Source organism: Chionomys nivalis, chromosome 3 (assembly GCF_950005125.1).
Source record: "Chionomys nivalis chromosome 3, mChiNiv1.1, whole genome shotgun sequence".
In the NCBI taxonomy this organism is placed as follows: domain Eukaryota; kingdom Metazoa; phylum Chordata; class Mammalia; order Rodentia; family Cricetidae; genus Chionomys; species Chionomys nivalis.
Genome location: NC_080088.1, coordinates 122,250,080 through 122,268,299, shown reverse-complemented (window position 1 = coordinate 122,268,299; position 18,220 = coordinate 122,250,080). Strand labels below are relative to the sequence as shown.

General features: G+C 47.0%; 1 protein-coding gene across 1 annotated transcript in view; it reads left to right on the top strand.

Moving 5' to 3' along the window:
- The first annotated feature begins 686 nt into the window (after window positions 1-686).
- The window catches only part of Piwil3 (piwi like RNA-mediated gene silencing 3), a 35,117-nt gene continuing 17,583 nt past the window's right edge, over window positions 687-18,220 (top strand). Inside the window, exons 1-8 of the mRNA XM_057764757.1 lie at window positions 687-779; window positions 1,425-1,483; window positions 2,500-3,065; window positions 5,839-6,050; window positions 6,663-6,784; window positions 8,611-8,694; window positions 11,887-12,075; window positions 14,561-14,672. Of these exons, the coding sequence (XP_057620740.1) occupies window positions 687-779; window positions 1,425-1,483; window positions 2,500-3,065; window positions 5,839-6,050; window positions 6,663-6,784; window positions 8,611-8,694; window positions 11,887-12,075; window positions 14,561-14,672 (1,437 nt within the window). The remainder of the gene's footprint in view (window positions 780-1,424; window positions 1,484-2,499; window positions 3,066-5,838; window positions 6,051-6,662; window positions 6,785-8,610; window positions 8,695-11,886; window positions 12,076-14,560; window positions 14,673-18,220) is intronic.

The following is an 18,220-nucleotide window of genomic DNA, read 5'->3' as shown; positions in this document are numbered from 1 at the left end:
TAAGTTTAGTTTCATCTGGGCAAGGATAGGGGTGGGACCAGACGCCCACTGTAGCCTTGAAATTGAGGTCAGAGGCCTTTGCAGCTCGGCCTGGCTTGGCAATTGCACCTTTTTCAGGAGGCTGGGTCTGTCCCTTTCGTTCACATCCTTTGGTGACTTCAGCCTGGCACAGGACTGAGTCCTCATGGACACCCTGGAGAGGAGGCTTCTGTTGCCACTGGACAGAGGTTGCGGGAACTGGTTCTGAGCCGCTGTGTCTCATAAAGTTCTGTCTCTGTGGAGGAGGCAAGTTTGGGAGACAGGCCTAAAAGAGCGGAGGTAAAGATGAGCAGGTAGGGGACCCACTGGGGACATCTGAGGGGCCATGACTGGCCCCTGGGAGCTGGCTTTGCCTGCCCACTGAGAACAGGCACTCACCTGTGCCTCAGAAGGAGTGTCCCAACAGTGGCTCTTTTATGAGTCTGTTTGGGGGCTGTGACCCGTGTTCAACACACTTCCCTCAGTTTCTAGGGTGCTCTACAGTGTTTCCCAGGCTTATCTGTGAAATCAAGGGGAGTCTTTGGGGGATGACAAGAAAGTAGCTATTTGACATTGTACTTTGTTTTTTAAAGAAAGTTCCCCAGCAATTTCACAGAGGTCTCTGAGAGACCCTCCATCTTCAAGGGCCTTTGCCGATCATCCTTGCCATGTCGGGCCGGGCCAGGACTCTAAGCCGAGGCAGAAGCCAAGCCCTGGACATCTCACAGCCCGTGGCGCCAGGAGCAGCTGCTGACATCCCTGTAAAGTTTCATACTTCTTTCCAAACAAAACTGTGGGCCTGGGTGTGGGAGACCCAGGAACCATCGCCAGGTGGTCAGGAAGGCTGACTCTGACTCTCTCTTGAACGTTCGTATTTCCAGCCTGGAGTCCCTGTAGGGCAGCGGTTCTCAGCCTTCCTAATGCTGCACCCCTTTAATACAGTTCCTCATGTTGTGGTGACACCCCCCCTAATCCAAAACACCTTTTTTCATTGCTACTCCATAACTGTAATTTTGCTACTGTTACGAAACATAACGTAAGTGTCTGGCGCCCCAGATGTCTCAGATGACCCCTGGGAAAGGGTCCTTCGACCTGCAAAGAGGTTGTGACCCACAGGTTGAGGACTGTGGTTTAGTGTTTTTGTTTTTAATTGCCCGGACTTCAGTCAAGGTTCTTAGTGGAGGCAGAGCCTGTCTTTATCACTTGTGACTCGTGACACAAGGTGTGACCTGCTCTTCTATGCTATGTCCACCTAGCCTTTGCTATCTAACCCCTTTTATCTCTTTTCCTGTCCCTAACCCCCTTTCTAGAACCATTCTCAGTCTCTAACAGACTTGTAGCTCAGAGGTGACTCTGAAGCCCGTATCAAATGCTCCCCATCTGGCCCCCCCAACCTCCCTCAACAGCGCCTTTGCGATCCACCCCCAGGGAGACCCTGGGTGGAGAGGGTGATCACACTGCCTATGTAAGTCCTGTCGCCTCCTTTCATTTCTAAATTTGTGACGCAGAGGCAGGTCGGCAGGCGGGGTCTCCTTGGCAACCGAGGCCAGCCATCCTAAAGCAAAGATCCCCTACACCCATGGCCTCTTCAGCAGCCCCTCAGGCCAGGCACACCTGCTTCGGGGCTCCCTCGGCCCCGGCCCCCAGCCGGTTTCACTAAGCAGAACTGCCCACATCTGTGTGCATTATGAGGTTCCTCTCAGGAGTCTGAGTGCTGTGGCAGAGCTGTCAGCTGGGCTTTGTACCCACAGGCTCCAGAGAACCTGCCTCATCCGACTCCCAGCACCTCCTCCTCGCCAAATACACAGACTGCTTGCTTTTCTGACCTCGAATTTGCCCTTTTGTTGTGGCAAGATGGAGGCGGATCACTTTCTTCTCTCGTTGCTGCGTCCACTAGCCGCCCTGTCTTTCCCTAGGCTTTCTTTGCACCCGGCCTCTTCTCCCCCTGCCCTGGGATACTCTAATGGTGGTCCCAGCCAGCACAGTGGCTTTCCATGCTGTCTTGTATGTGGACTCAGGCTTGTGGGCATGCCATCAGGCAGACTCCATCCTGACCGCACCCCAGAGATGTCCACGGACACTTTGCCTCCCTACTTTTTCCACATGCCACTGCCACCTCGAGCACAGAAATCCTGTCATCTGCTCGCTCTGACTAGTGTCTTCGGATCCTTCTAGAGCCTTTGTTCTATTCTTGTTTCCTTTGCATAACTTCCCAGTTATGCCTGCCGCCTCTCTGCGTCTATTTTTTTGAGGGAGGGTCTCGCTTTGTAGGTCAGGCCGACTTTGAAATTGGGTTGTTCTTGTTTCGACCCAGGCACTGATATGGCGGTTAGTTGTCATACCAGTCCCCTGGGTTACTGTAAAGATTTGCCCGTTAGCAGAATGCAAGCGTCTTGGAAGTTAGGACTTTGATTATAGCTTTTGGATGAGAAATGAATGCAGGGAACCCTGATCTTCATCTCTCTTTCCACACACATGCAGGCCACCTCACAATGGGGAGAGTCACGGCAACTGGGAGTCCAGCCACCACAGCCGGGAACCCAGCAACAGCCACCCAGAGGCTGGTCACCACAGCTGCGAACCCAGCAACGGCCACCCAGAGGCTGGTCACCGCAGCCAGGAACCCAGGTACGGCCACCCAGAGGCTGGTCACCACAGCCGGAAACCCAGGTACGGCCACCCAGAGGCTGGTCACCGCAGCCGGGAACCCAGGTACGTCCACCCAGAGGCTGGTCACCGCAGCCGGGAACCCAGCTACGGCCACCCAGAGGCTGGTCACCGCAGCCGGGAACCCAGCTACGGCCACCCAGGGCCGGGCCACCGCAGCCGGGAACCCAGCTACGGCCACCCAGGGCCGGGCCACCGCAGCCGGGAACCCAGCTACGGCCACCCAGGGCCGGGCCACCGCAGCCGGGAGTCCAGCTACGGCCACCCAGGGCCGGGCCACCGCAGCCGGGAGTCCAGCTACGGCCACCCAGGGCCGGGCCACCGCAGCCGGGAGTCCAGCTACGGCCACCCAGAGCCGGGCCACCACAGGCTTGTGCCAGGCCCTTACAGCCCACAGCCCAGAACCTGCAGCAGCTCCCTGTCCAGTCATCCCTGCCTGGAGTCTTGCCACCAGAGCCCCAGGCCCAGCCATCTCAGACTTGGGCCCAATTAGTGAAATCCAAGACCAACTCACCACAGGCCAGAACCCAGCCACCACAGCCCCATGTCCAGCCACCCCTGCCTGCAGCTCAGCTACCGCAGACCCACACACCGTCACCTCAGTCACAGAGGGAAGGCCAAGCGGTTGCATCAGAGGAATCTAGAGGAGCAGAAGGCAGAATTCTACTTCCAGGTGAGAGAATGGTGGGGGGTGATGAGAGAGAGGCGTCTCATGGATGGAGGCAGCCACAAAGGTATATTTCTGGACGGCTGTCCTCAATAGGTCCACAATGACTGGTGGGATGTGGCGTGGCCACCTGGCTTCCTGTAGTGAGTTGTTGTCTTCAGTTTAAAAGCCTTCAAAATAGAAATGGCTGTTGTCTGACAGGCTGGTCAGCGTTGCCATCTTGCAACTTCAATAAAGTTGGCATGTAAAATCGCCCTTGGCAGACAGAGACTCTCCTAAGCTGCTCCATGGGAAAGCCTGAACAGCCAACCATATGGAGCATCTTTGGGACAGGGTGCAAGAGGAGGGTGCCGGAGAGCTTGACTGCTCTCCCTTGCCAAGGGTGTGGTTCACGCAGTCGGCCTCCAGACAGGTTCCCACTTTAATTGCCATGGTCAAACATCTTGAGATGCACCCCACCTTTTATTCGTATTTAATGTACTTTTCTTTGTACTTTCTGTGTGTGTGGCACATGGAGGCCAGAGGTTGATGTTGGCTGCTTTCCAGGTTTTTGTTTTTTTTTTCCCCAGCAAGGTCTTTCACTAACCCCAGAACTTGCCCTCTCTGCCAGACTGGCTAGCCAGAAAGCGCCTAGGGTCCTCCTGTGTCCGTCTCCACAGTGCCGGGAATATATAGGCATGTGTCTCTGTATACACAGCTCTTTACAGAGGAATTCCCATCCTCCATTGCTCTTGGTAAAAAGAGTATTCTGTCCTTTGGTTTGAAAAGCCTGAATTTAAACCTTTGGTTGGTACATTCTGGTGCCCATAAGAGGGCATGTACTGCCTAGGCTGCTGGCTTACGCATCCCATAGTGAGTGAGTGATAAATTTGGGAGCAGGAACCAACTTTCCAGGGTGCCACTGTGCAAGCTGAGGAGTTGTTGGCAGAGATTTTGGCAAGCTTCTCCATCTTTCACACTCTTGACTGTCTTGTTACTAGCTGAGGCTTAACATAATTTGTTGTATTTTTAAAAGATTTAACTTTTTTATTTTTAAGAATGTGTCTGTGTGGGGGCATGTGCATGTGTGTGCAGGTGCCCAAGGAGGCCAGAAGAGTGCATTGACTTCCTGAAGCTGGAGTTCTAGGCGGTTGCTAGCTGTCCAACAGAAATGCTAGGAACCATACCTGGTCTCCGTAAGAGCAGTGAGCAGTGTGTGCTCCAGGCACCAGGCTCTCTTCAAACCTCTTCTTCCCCGTTTGTTGTGTGTATTTGTTCCTGTGTAGAACACCACCCCACAGCCATAACAAAGGAGCTGACTCAGAGACCTTGTGGTGGAATCTTCCAAGACATTGTGGTGAATACCAGGAAGGACATGAAGCATGTTAAAGATTCAAAGACAGGTACGCTGACCTTGAAAAGAATCCTATAAAACTATTAAGTTGAAATGTAAAGCTAAGTAGTGTTACAAACATCTGGAGAGGAGGCTCAGGATGGGAAACATGCTTTCTGTGCATGTATGAGTTCAAATCCCTGGAGCCCACATAAAGTAGTATGCAGGTGTGTATGTGTGTGTGTGTGTGTTTGTGTGTGTGTGTTTGTGTGTGTGTGTTTGTGTGTGTGTGTTTGTGTGTGTGTGTTTGTGTGTGTGTTTGTGTGTGTGTTTGTGTGTGTGTGTTTGTGTGTGTGTGTTTGTGTGTGTGTTTGTGTGTGTGTGTTTGTGTGTGTGTGTTTGTGTGTGTGTTTGTGTGTGTGTGTTTGTGTGTGTGTTTGTGTGTGTGTGTTTGTGTGTGTGTTTGTGTGTGTGTTTGTGTGTGTGTGTTTGTGTGTGTGTGTGATCCCAGTCTCCCAGTCCTCCTATAGCAAGATTTGGAAACTGGAGGCAGGGGAAGCCCCTAAAGCTCCCAGACCAGCTAGCAAGGCACACACAGTGGAGAGCAACAGAGACACTGCTTCAAACAGGTGTCAGGTCCAATGGTCAACAGCTGTCCTCTGCCCTTCCTGTGGCATTTGTGTGACTGTACTTACACGCCCAGATAAGCACACACCACACATGCAGAAGAAATGATAATATGTATTTAAAAGATTCCCTGCAGCTTCGAGCAGTCACCATGAACAGGTAACAGGTTCCCCACGGATTGTGTGACAGCATCTGGTGATGTGATGGTCTGGTGTAGGGGTCTGGATGGGTTGTGCGTTTTTTTTTCTTCCCACTTACAGTTTCTAAAGCAGTGGTTCTCAGCTTTCATAATGCTGCGACCCTCATTAATAAATCCCTCATGTTATGGTGACCCTAACCATAAAACTATCTCATTCTACTTTATGACTAATTTTGCTACTGTTATGAATAATGTTAATATTTGTTAATGTTAATGTTAATATTTGTGTTTGAATATGTTAATGTTAATACCTGTGTTTTATGATAGTCTTAGGCAACCTCTGTGAAAGGGTTCTTTGATCCCCAAATTGAGGACCACTGGTCTAAAGTAATGTGCCTTGCTTTCTAGGGACGGGAGGTGAAGTGATTAAACTACAGACAAACCATTACCCAGTAACCTGTGGCCATGAAATCGCATATAAGTACAATATTGATTACCAACCTGACATAAAGGATATGGCTATTCGCACAGATTTACTGCTCAGACATAAGTCTATACTTGGCAACTGCCACATATTCGATGGAAACTCATTGCTCTTACCTCGGAGGCTACAACATTTGGTTAAGTAATGTTTGCAACAGTTTTCTAAGAATCTTCTGAACAATAGTAACCAAGACCTCAATTGTGGGGCTGCTCTCTCTCTCTCTCGCTCTCTCGCTCTCTCGCTCTCTCGCTCTCTCGCTCTCTCGCGCTCTCCTCTCTCTCCTCTCTCTCTCTCTTTCTCTCTCTCTCTCTCTCTCTCTCTCTCTCTCTCTATATATATATATATATATATATATATATATATCCATTTTTCTTCCAGCTTAAAATTTATATTGCTTGGTCAAACCAATTACTTTCAGAAGCTTAAGTAAAAAGATAGCTTAAGTATAATATTGTGGTGCTTACATCTGTAGATTGTGTTTTCCGAATGTGAGAAGAAACCGCCACCTTGGTGTGGGGAATCGAGCGGCGTGTTTTCTGTCATTCAGTTGGACCTAGTTTTCTTGAATACCTCCATTTTTTGTTTGCTTTATAGTGTGTGGGTGTGTTCTTATATGTGTACAGGTGTGTATATATATGAGGCCAGAACTGGGAACTGAATTCAGGTCCTCATGCTTGCTCAGCAAGTAATTTACTGACTGAGCTGTCTCCCCAGCATCCCTCACACCTTGTTCTGTTTGAAATCTTAGGAAATGGAACTTGTCAGCCAGACTGAAAGTGATGGCAAAGTGCGAATCAGGATCCGGCTGTCCAGTGAGCTCCACCCCAATCACCCAGAATGGCTTCGCTATTACAACATCCTCTTTTCAAAGTGAGTGAGACACGATCTTCCCCCACCCACAATGCTCCCCGTCATGCTCCTCCCACTCACCGTGCCCCCCCACTCACTCACCGTGCCCCCCCACTCACTCACCGTGCCCCCCCACTCACTCACCGTGCCCCCCCACTCACTCACCGTGCCCCCCCACTCACTCACCGTGCCCCCCCACTCACTCACCGTGCCCCCCCACTCACTCACCGTGCCCCCCCACTCACTCACCGTGCCCCCCCACTCACTCACCGTGGCCCCCCACTCACTCACCGTGTGCCCCCCACTCACTCACCGTGTGCCCCCCACTCACTCACCGTGTGCCCCCCACTCACTCACCGTGTGCCCCCCACTCACTCACCGTGTGCCCCCCACTCACTGTGTACCCCCCAACTCATTGTGCTCCTCCCACTCACTCACTGTGCCCCCCACTCACTGTGCCCCCCCACTCACTGTGCCCCCCCACTCACTCACTGTGCGCCCCCCCACTCACTCACTGTGCGCCCCCCCCACTCACTCACTGTGCGCCCCCCCACTCACTCACTGTGCGCCCCCCCACTCACTCACTGTGCGCCCCCCCACTCACTCACTGTGCGCCCCCCCACTCACTCACTGTGCGCCCCCCCACTCACTCACTGTGCGCCCCCCCCACTCACTCACTGTGCGCCCCCCCCACTCACTCACTGTGCGCTCACCCCCACTCACTCACTGCGCGCGCTCACCCCCACTCACTCACTGCGCGCGCTCACCCCCACTCACTCACTGCGCGCGCTCACCCCCACTCACTCACTGTGCGCTCACCCCCACTCACTCACTGTGCTCTCCCCACCTGGAAGTGAACAAAGCCACATCCCTTCAACTGTATGTGTTCTTGAGGCCGCACAAGCTGATACAAACAAGAGACTTATGAGTAAAATGATGTTTGAACCACAGAGTCAGTGTGCAAGTTCAGTATCTAGTCCCTAGTATTTATCCTCCTGCCCATGCCCACTTCCTGGGTCTGCCACCTGTCTGGAAAAAGGAACAGATGTCTACACTGCGTGTCTGCCCCTTGTGTCTTTTTTATTATTATTATTAATTAATTTATTTAATTATTAAAGATTTCTGCCTCTTCCCCGCCACCACCTCCCATTCCCTCCCCCTCCCCCAATCAAGTCTTCCTTCCTCCTCAGCCTATAGAGCAAGCAGGTTTCTCTGCCCTGTGGGAGGTACAAGGACCACCCACCTCCATCCAGGTCTATTAAGGTGAGCATCCAAACTACCTGGGCTCCCACAAAGCCATTACGTGCAATAGGATCAAGAACCCATTGCCATTGTTCTTCAGTTCTCAGTAGTCCTCATTGTCCATTATGTTGAGCGAGACCGGTTTTGTCCCATGCTTTTTCAGTCCCCGGCCAGCTGGCCTTGGTGAGTTCCCAATAGAACATCCCCATTGCCTCAGTGTGTGGGTGCACCCCTCGCAGTCCTGAGTTCCTTGCTCGTGCTCACTCTCCTTCTGCTCCTCCTTTGGATCGTGAGACTACAGTCCAGTGCTCCAATGTTGGTCTCTGTCTCTGTCTTCTTTCATCGTCTGATGAAGGTTAATATTCAGGGGGATGCTTATGTTTTATGTATGTGTTCTGTTCTAAACTCATGAAGACCATTTGGGCTGTGGAGTCTGCAGGATGTTTTCCAGTTCAGTCCTGGGAGTGAAGGATACTCTGCCTACCTTGAGGCCAACCTCATCATATGCTTTACCTACCGAGCACTTTGTGTGTGTTGCTTTCCTTGTGTGTCTTTGTGTGTGCTCCAGGTCACACTCACTGAGCGTCCTCTCTCTGCATTTCCAGACTACTGAAGCTGAATAACATAGAAGAGATGGATTCAAATCCCAGAGACCTCAGAGACCTCAGAAACCTGCTCCAGGCCTCAAGGTTTGAGAAAAATGGGGAGGGGGGCTAAACTGATATGTAAAAATTTAATTAGAAAATCGACTTTGAGACTGCTACTCTGATTTGAAGTGGTGATTCTTTTTGTTCTTTTAACTTTATGGATCTTTTGTGGGCTTCATCCCATGCCTTCGGATCCCACCTCTCCCTCATCCCCTCACATCTCTTGCCCTTGAGACCTCTTCCCCAAAACAAAACTTAAAAGAAAAACCAAAGAGCAAATATAGCTACCAGATAAAGAAGGCTCATCATGGGAGTTGCAGTGTGACCCAATGAGTCACACAATTTGCCCTTTCTTTATTTTAAGTATTTAAGGTGTTTATTGATTTTTAATACATTTTATTGATATTTATTGAGCTCTGTGTTTTTCTCTGCTCCCCTTCCTGTCTCTCCCCCCACCCTTCATCCCTTCCCCAAGATCTTCATGCTCCCAATTTACTCAGGAGATCTTGTCTTTTTCTACTTCCCATGTAGATTAGATCTATGTAAGTCTCTCTTAGTGTCCTTATTGTTGTCTAAATTCTCTGGGATTGTGGTTTGTAGGCTGGTTTTCTTTGCTTTATGTTTAAAAACCACTTATGAGTGAGTACATGTGATAATTGTCTTTCTGTGTCTGGGTTACCTCACTCAAAATGTTTTCTAGCTCCATCCATTTTCCTGCAAAATTCGAGCTGTCATTTTTTTCTGCTGTGTAGTACTCCATTGTGTAAATGTACCACATTTTCCTTATCCATTCTTTGGTAGAGGGGCATTTAGGTTGTTTCCAGGTTCTGAATATGACAAACAAAGCTGCTATGAACATAGTTGAGCACATGTCCTTGTGGCACAATTGAGCATCCTTTGGATATATACCCAAAAGTGGTATTACTGGGTCTTGAGGAAGGTTGTTTCCTAATTTTCTGAGAAATCACCATACTGACATCCAAAGGGGTTGTACCAGCTTGCATTCCCACCAGCAATGCAGAAGTGTTCCCTTTTCCCCACAACCTCTCCAGCATACGTTGTCATGAGTGTTTTTGATCTTGGCCATTCTTACAGGTGTAAGATGGAATCTCAGAGTTGTTTTGATTTGCATTTCTCTGACTAAGGATGTTGAACATTTTCTTAAGTATCTTTCAGCCATTTGAGATTCCTCTGTTTAGGTCTGTACTCCATTTTTTTTATTGGATTATGTGATCTTTTGGTGTCCAATTTCTTGAATTCTTTGTGTATTTTGGAGATCAGACCTCTGTCTGATGTGGGTTTAGTGAAGATCTTTTCCCATTCTGTAGGCTGTCATTTTGTCTTGTTGACTGTGTCCTTTGCTTTACAGAAGCTTTTCAGTTTCAGGAGGTCTCATTTATTGTTTGTCTCAGTGTCTATGCTGCTGGGGTTATATTTAGGAAGTGGTCTCCTGTGCCAATGTGTTCAAGTGTACTTCCCACTTTCTCTTCTATAAGGTTCAGTGTGGCTGGCTTTATGTTGAGGTCTTTGATCCATTTGGACTTGACTTTTGTGCATGGTGATAGATACAGATCTATTTTCATTTTTCTACATGTTGATATCCAGTTATGCCAGCACCACTTGCTAAATATGCTTTCTTTTTTCCATTTGATATCTTTTGCTTATTTATCAAAGATCAGGTGTTCGAAAATGTGTGGATTGATATCCAGGTCTTCTATTCAGTTCCATTGGTCCTCCTGTCTGTTCTTATGCCAATACCAGGCTGTTTTCAATACTGTAGCTGTGTAGTAGAGTTTGAAGTCAGGGATTGTGATGCCTCCAGAAATTCTTTTATTGTACAGGATTGTTTTGGCTATCCTGGGTTTTTTGCTTTTCCATATGAAGTTGATTTGAGTGCCATTCTTTTGAGGTCTTGGAAGAATTTTGCTGAGATTTTGATGGGCATTGCGTTGAATTAATTTGCCCTTTAGTACATTCAACTTTCCTTGGAAGTGTTCACTGCTGTGAGTCATTGAAGCCATTGGTCTGGCTCCAGGCCTCTGGCTTCTGCTATGCCACTGATAATGAGCTCCCCCTGGGCTCCTCTTGGACGTCCTGTTGTTGTCCTGAGTCATGGAGACCCTGCTGTTTTGGATCTGTAGGTTCACCCCCTCCACATGCTCATAGATGTGTTGGATGTTGGGGTGGGCCAACTCCCAGCCCTGATTCTGAGCCTGGGTGGTAGCCTTCCGTCATTATCACAACCCAGATGAGCTCTCCAGCATTGCCCCTAGCTCACCAATGCAGAGTCTGCAGCAAGGAGCAGGGATTTTTAAGTGACACCCACCAATTGTGAACAGCGAAGATTCACCATGCCAGGCTTGGATAATCCCAGCATGTGGGAGGCTGAGACAGGATTGACGAGAGTTTAAGATTACAGGGGAAGTTTCTGTCCCAAAAAACAAATTCAATTTAATGTAAGGTGAAAAGATTGACCTTAAAAACAATCCCAGCACTCAAGGTACTGAGGCAGGCTGAGATGATGGCAGTGTGACCTTAATTCCAGCATTCTGGAGGCAGAGGCAGATGGATCTCTGTGGTTTTGAGGCCGGCCTGCTCTACAATGTGAGTTCCAGGACAGCCAGAGCTATGTAGAGAGACCCTGTCTTAAAGAAACAATAATGAAAGCCTTATGCTCAGGTGGGAGAAGGATGAGCCCCAGGCTCCGTAGTGGTACTGCATGTCAAATTAAAACTGAGTATGATAAACTTTTGTTTGGCATTCAGGTGGGGGCTCACTGTGTAGCCCTGGCTGGTCTAGAATTCACTATGTAGACCAGAGTGGCTTCTGACTTAGAGATCCTCTTGCTTCTACCAGCCATATGCAACCATTCTTGGCTTGATAAGCATTGTTCCGTATTTTAGCTATTACATGAACAATGAATCAAATGAGGCCTGGGCAATTTCCTCTAGAACAATGTGGATAACATTAATTAACTCCATATGTCTGTGCTGCTGGTGTCAAATGTTACAACATATAAAATTACATCTAGCTTGATGCTTTGAACACCATGGCTATAAGTATAGTTTGACAAAGATCATGGGTGGCCTGTAAGCGGACTTTCTTTGATGGTCCTTCTGAAGATCAGAAGGGACCTGATGAAAATAAGGAATTTAGACCAAGCAGCTCCTGCAGTGAGCCCAGTTCTGCCATGGAATGCTGGGACTGGCCTCTGTGTAATGGATTCTTTCACAGAATGGACATCAAGCGTAGCTACACTACTTCCATCCTACCGTATGAGAAGAGCCTGACCCTGTGTGCTGACGTGACGCACAGGCTGCTCCAGAAGAAAACTGTGTGGGACCTCATAGCTGAGAAGAATGATAGCGTCACGAAAGAGGAAGAAGTCTTTGAAGAGGTGGTGGGATCCATTGTTTACACCTCGTAAGTCTGTTTCAGACACTGACTAGTCGCTCTGGCTGTCTCTTTAGTCCCGCATGAAAGGTTTTGTCATGCTCAAACAGCACACATTTGTAGTTGGAGTTTTCTTTGGGCCACCAACCAGCTCCCAAATTAAGACTCGGAAGACTTATTAATTATGAATGCTTGACCTTAGCTTAGGTTTATCCCTCTAGCTCTTTTAACTTAATTCAATCTTTTTCTATTTATTTACGTTTTGCTTCAGGGCTTTGTTTAAAACCTTTCTTTCTACATGTCCTACTTTCCTGTGTCTTCCATGTCTGACTGGCCCTGGCATCTCCCTGTTGTCTCCTTTCTTTCTTCCTCCCATCTAAATTCCTCCTCCACTTACTCTCCTTGCCTGGAAGTCCCGCCTATCCTTCCTCCCTCACTATTGGCCCTTCAGCCTTTTATTAGACCAATCTTTTATTAGACCTTAGGTAGGCAAGGTAAAATGGCAACACATCTTTACACAAACAAATGCAGCGCATCCTTACGTAGCTAAACAAATATTCTGCAGCACACATTAATGAAATTCAGGGCTAAAGTAGGAAAATAAGCATCATGTGATCCTTCTCACTTGCTTACCTGGCTTGAGGATTGGGTGTGGTGGCGAATGTGTCTGGTGTCTGTCTCATGTCCCTGCATATCTTTGTTTGCTCCTGGACCTTGATGGTTTTTCTGCTCAAGTTCATCCTGTTCTAAACTGTTGGTGTCTAGTGCTGGGTTTAGCCCGAGGGCAGCTTCCACCTTGGAGGATGCTTTATCTTCATTTCTCCTTCTGTATCAGAAACTTTACCTTGATGAGTAAGTGCAGTTAAGGAACCAGTGACGCAGCCAAACTAGCAGGAAAAACAAACTCACCTTGCCTGACTTTAGACCTTATTAGAAAACACAGGAACCCTGATACGCTGGTGCCAGCAGAGTGATGAGCTGAGGGTCCAGTTAAGCTGAGCCCTTCATAGTCCCTGGGTGTTTGATGGGAATGTGGATCACTTCAGGTCAAGCATAGTCTTTATAATAATGCTCTGGGGTAACTGAGCCTCTGTCTGCTCCTCCCCACAGAACACACAAAAATCACCCAAATTTAACTTGGAATTCAAAATAGACTTTGTGAAAATATAATTTTATTAGAAACATCAGACTTTAGATGAAAGAAAAGCACTCCTAGATAAGACCCCAAAAAAGAAAGGGGGGGCGAAGCATAGGTAGAGTGTTGTAAGCACACTGTGAAGACATGAGGACAAACGGACAGGGAGAAAATGCTCTTGAGTCACACAGCTTGTAAAGGTGCTTACAGAATATAAACAGCACAACTCGGTTTTTATGAATGAGGGAAGCATCTGGCCAGATATGTTCCCAGACGCTTGTTGGAAGGGAGCACACTGCTGACCAGGAAGTGAAGTGGTGCTCGCCCTGGGTAACAGGGATGCTACTGTACCCAGTGTGCTACTTCACACTCATGGGGACAGCCAAGATAAACAGTTCAGTGCAGAGGTGACAAGTCAGGACCAATCACAAGTGAAATATCACTGGAGTGTAAAAAGTGTAGGACTCTGAAACCATTTCTCTGGAAAACAACCTGACATGCCCTCAGCGGTGACAATGACGTTACTCTCGGCCCACTTATATAGGTATGTCCCATATAACCTGTATAGGAAACACTCAGTTATATAGGTATTTCCTGTATAACCTTTATAGGAAACCACTCAGTTATATAGGTATGTCCCATATAACCTGTATAGGAAACCCACTCAGTTATATAGGTATTTCCTGTATAACCTTTATAGGAAACCCACTCAGTTATATAGGTATTTCCTGTATAACCTTTATAGGAAACCCACTCAGTTATATAGGTATTTCCTGTATAACCTTTATAGGAAACCCACTCAGTTATATAGGTATTTCCCGTATAACCTGTATAGGAAACCCACTTAGTTATATAGGTATTTCCAAAAGGAAGTGAGAGCTCGTGTCTACCAAGATGACCATAAATTCCATCATAGTCCAAAGCTGAGCAGACTTGATGTCTACCATTTTGTCAGTAGATGAGGCATTTTATGTTCATACAATGGAACATTACTTAGAAATAGGAACGTATGACATGCTTATAACCGGTGGAGGAAACAAGTCAGAAATGATTGTGTATTCTATGAGTACTCTGATTTATATGAAATGTGTGACCAGGTCAGAGTGTAGAGAGACAAGAGCACTCAGTGACTGCCTTGGGTAGGACCAGGAGATTCGGGTTAGGTAAGAGCCACTTAGCATTTTGGTATTCTTTCTTGATAGATGAAATGTAAAACCTTGTTGATGATCAAATGGTCAACCCTGTGTATTCTAAAAAATAAGATGGACAAGACCCCTGGCATGGATGAACTTGCACAGTGTGTCAGAATTTGCAATACTTTCTTCCTGGCATGGCTGTGTACCATGAATGGTCAGAGCTTGATTCTTACCTCCACCACAGGTACAACAATAAAACCTACAGAATCGATGATGTCAAGTGGGAGAAGAAACCTAAAGATACATTTGATAAATTTGATGGCAGCAAGACCACCTACATAGACTACTACATGAAGGTAAGGGATTTATCTCTCTAAATATTTAAATCGTGAAGATGCTCATATTAGATAAATTGATTTCTACATTGTCTTTAGGTGGCTGAAACATGTATTAATACATTCTGTTCTATCTATGGAGGCATGGCCATTTACTGAAGAGGTCACAGAGTATCTCAGAAAAGCAGAAAGGACTGAGCTGGGCAGATGAGGGAGAAACATGGGACTCAGGATGTGTCTGGCAGGTTTTGTCACCAACAAAGCTAGTAAGACAGGAACTGCGTGGGGCAGAAACCACTTGAAGTCACATTTTATGTGCTGGGACAAACCCGATTGCACTGTGAGCCAATGGTATTGAGCAGAGTGTGATATATGCACCATGCGATATATATCACCTATATGTTGCTACCATATGTGATCATGACCATCACACATGCGTGCACATGTGTCATATGGAGCGATGGTCTCTCGGCATCTGTGCCACGTGCTTTGGTCCTGAAACACGCTGCTATTCTTCTCACCCTTTCCTACCGCTTCCTCATACGCTGCCCACCTCTGCTCTCAAGTATTATCTGTATAGAGTTCTTTACCCATGTATCTATTCATGGATGTGTAAGTTGGTTCCATGACTTGGCTCCATATCACACATATTTAGAAGACATGAAAGCAGAAGGGAACCCTTTTGGAGTGAGGAAAGGGGAGTACAGAAGGCAGAGGTCAGGGCAATGGGAGCAAGACAGCAAAGTGTAATGGCACTTCATGTAACATGCATGAAGATGTCATAAGAAACTCCAGTCTTTTATTTGCTAACCGAAAAAAAGAAATGGAGACAGGAAAACTTAGTGAGGCAGTTGCTCTGGGGTCAAAGGATGATGGCCTGGATTAGGGTGGTATGGGTCTCAGGGGAGGGTGGGACAGGGCACAGGCACCAGCTTGGGGATGGCTGGTGCGTACTGTGGTGGGGAGTCTCAGGACAGGGTGTCATGGGGATACTCTAGAGCAGCTGCTTGGGCTGGAAAGATGATGCAAATTGTTCCACCAGAGGACCCAAGTCTGGTTTCCAGTACTCAAGCATCCAGGAAGAAGGGTCCCCCAACAGTGAGGTGTTGAATGGGAGGGCGGCATGAGAAAAGACAAAAACAATAGCCGGGAAGTCTCAGCATAAGTTTATGACTTGAACCAGACATGTTTATTAAGAAGTACAGCATCATATACACCGTTTGCAGAGCTGGGGGTGGAAACAGCCAACTTCAGCAGAAAGTCAAGTCAGTTAATATTGGCAAAGAAGACATGGGATGCTTCAGAAACAACTGCATTAAGACTGATAAACACAACCCCGGGAGAAGAATTGAGTGTCCAAAAGCCACAACCTCAACTCTGACATCAGACTGGCCTTGCCAACTTGGACAACTGAAGGACAGAAACTTTTGTCCTTTCATTACAGCTTCTGTGTGGAGTCAGACTGACCCAAGACGCACCGTACTCCTGTACCCACACAGACACGTGCATAACTAAGTCAGACTGACCCAAGACGCACCGTACTCCTGTACCCACACAGACACGTGCATAACTAAGTCAAACTGACCCAAGACGCACCGTACTCCTGTACCCACACAGACACATGCATAACTAAAAAAAAATAATAATTTAAAAAATAGTAGCAGGCTACATTTGGGGAAAACATATCTCATGGCAGTACCGTAAGCTTTGAAGGTTAATTTCATGCAGTTGAAGGGGCTCAGGTGCAAGCACAGCCTTAGAGTCTGCATGTCTAAGGTGAGGGCTCTCCTGCAGTTCCCTAAGGCATAAGCCAGAACTCATGGTGAGGCCTTGTTGGGAGGAAGGACAGTTTTTGCTCTCTGATGCTCTTTCAGAAATTGTCTTTTTCTACTGGATTCAGGGTCTAAGTTTAGCAGAAATGACTCAGCAGAGAGGCTGGAAGACCCCGTAACTGACATTTAGGAGGGACAAGGTTTTGCCCTTTTTGTAAGTCTCTTGGACTGGGGCGATGGCTTGGAGAGTGAAGTGCCTGCCACTCAAGCATTAGGACCCACATTTGAATCCCTGTCACCCACATAAAAACCAGAGCTGGTAGTGTTTATAAACCACTGCTGGCATGTGGAGGCAGGATTGCAGAGACCTGTGGGACAGTCTGCCTGATCTGTAGGGTTCAGGTGCAGTGAAATCCTGTCTCGAGGTAAGACGGCGAGTGATAGAGCAGGACACTTCATGCTGACCTCTAACCTACACACACACACACACACACACACACACGCACACATGCGCTTGTTGTAAGGAGACCGTAAGTTTGTTCCCAGCTTCCCAGCTGCCGAGAACTGAAATAACCCCACAAAAACTGTATCAACTACAACGCTACTTGGCCTATTAGCTTATGTATATTTCTAGCTCACTCTTATCTCTTAAATTAACCCATTTCTATTATATTTTGTCATGAGCCTCATGGCCTACTGCCAAGGTTCCGGCTGGCGACTTGCTTCTTTCTCCTCCGGCGGCTCCATGGTGTCTCACGACTCCGCCTTTTTTCTCCCAGCATTCAGTTTAGTTTTCCCACCTAGCTCTACTCTGCTCTATCGCAGGCCAAGCCAGCTTCTTTATTCATTAACCAATAAAAGCAGCACATATACTGAATGACTTTTCACACCATTTCCCCTTTTCTGTTTAAACCAAAAGGAAGGCTTTAACTTTAACATAGCAAAATTACATATGACAAAACAAGCATCAAGCAAGAATTACAGTTACAATATTTATATGTACTTTATCTTTTATCATAACTAAGGAAAACAATAACTGTAACTAAGGAAACCTATAACTATAACTATCTATTCTTTAATCCATCAAAGACTCCAGAAGGATATATTACCTAAGTAAACAGGAAGTGCATCATAAGCAACTTCCAAAACTCTAGAATTGACAGAGACATCTCATTGCCTGGACAATCACCCAAAGTTCTTCTGTATCGTTGGGGTACACATCTTCAGCATACAGGCACATAGTATCTGACAGACTTTTCCACGAAGCAGGAAATTTCAAAGACAGTTCCACCTATATTGGCAGTTTGACAAGTCACTTTTTTGTGTGTCCTGCAAAATGTCTAGCAGACTCTTTCATGAAGCAGGAACCCTGAAGGACATTCTAACCTTCTTTAGGCAAGTTCAGCAGTGATCTTTCTGTGGGTTCTATAAGTCCAGTCCATACAGCATAACATCAAGCAGGCCAGGCAAGAGCAGTTTCTTACCCAAATGACTAACAAACTCCATGAGGAGCCTCTTCAATACCCATCTTCCTCTTGAATTGGTGCTGCCAGGAGCAGATGTGTCTCATTGTTATAAAAAGTCCTAAGTTCTTAAAATATTTTACATGGAATATTCTGTAGGTCTTTGAAAGGTTTGAAGATTACCAATCTAACTGAAATATATCTCTATATATCTAGAAAACCTAACATAACTACAAGCTTGACTATTATAAATGATTACTTATTAACCTATATTTTTTAATTATACATTACATTTTTAATGAGCTGCACAAACACAATACCTTAATCAAGAGCA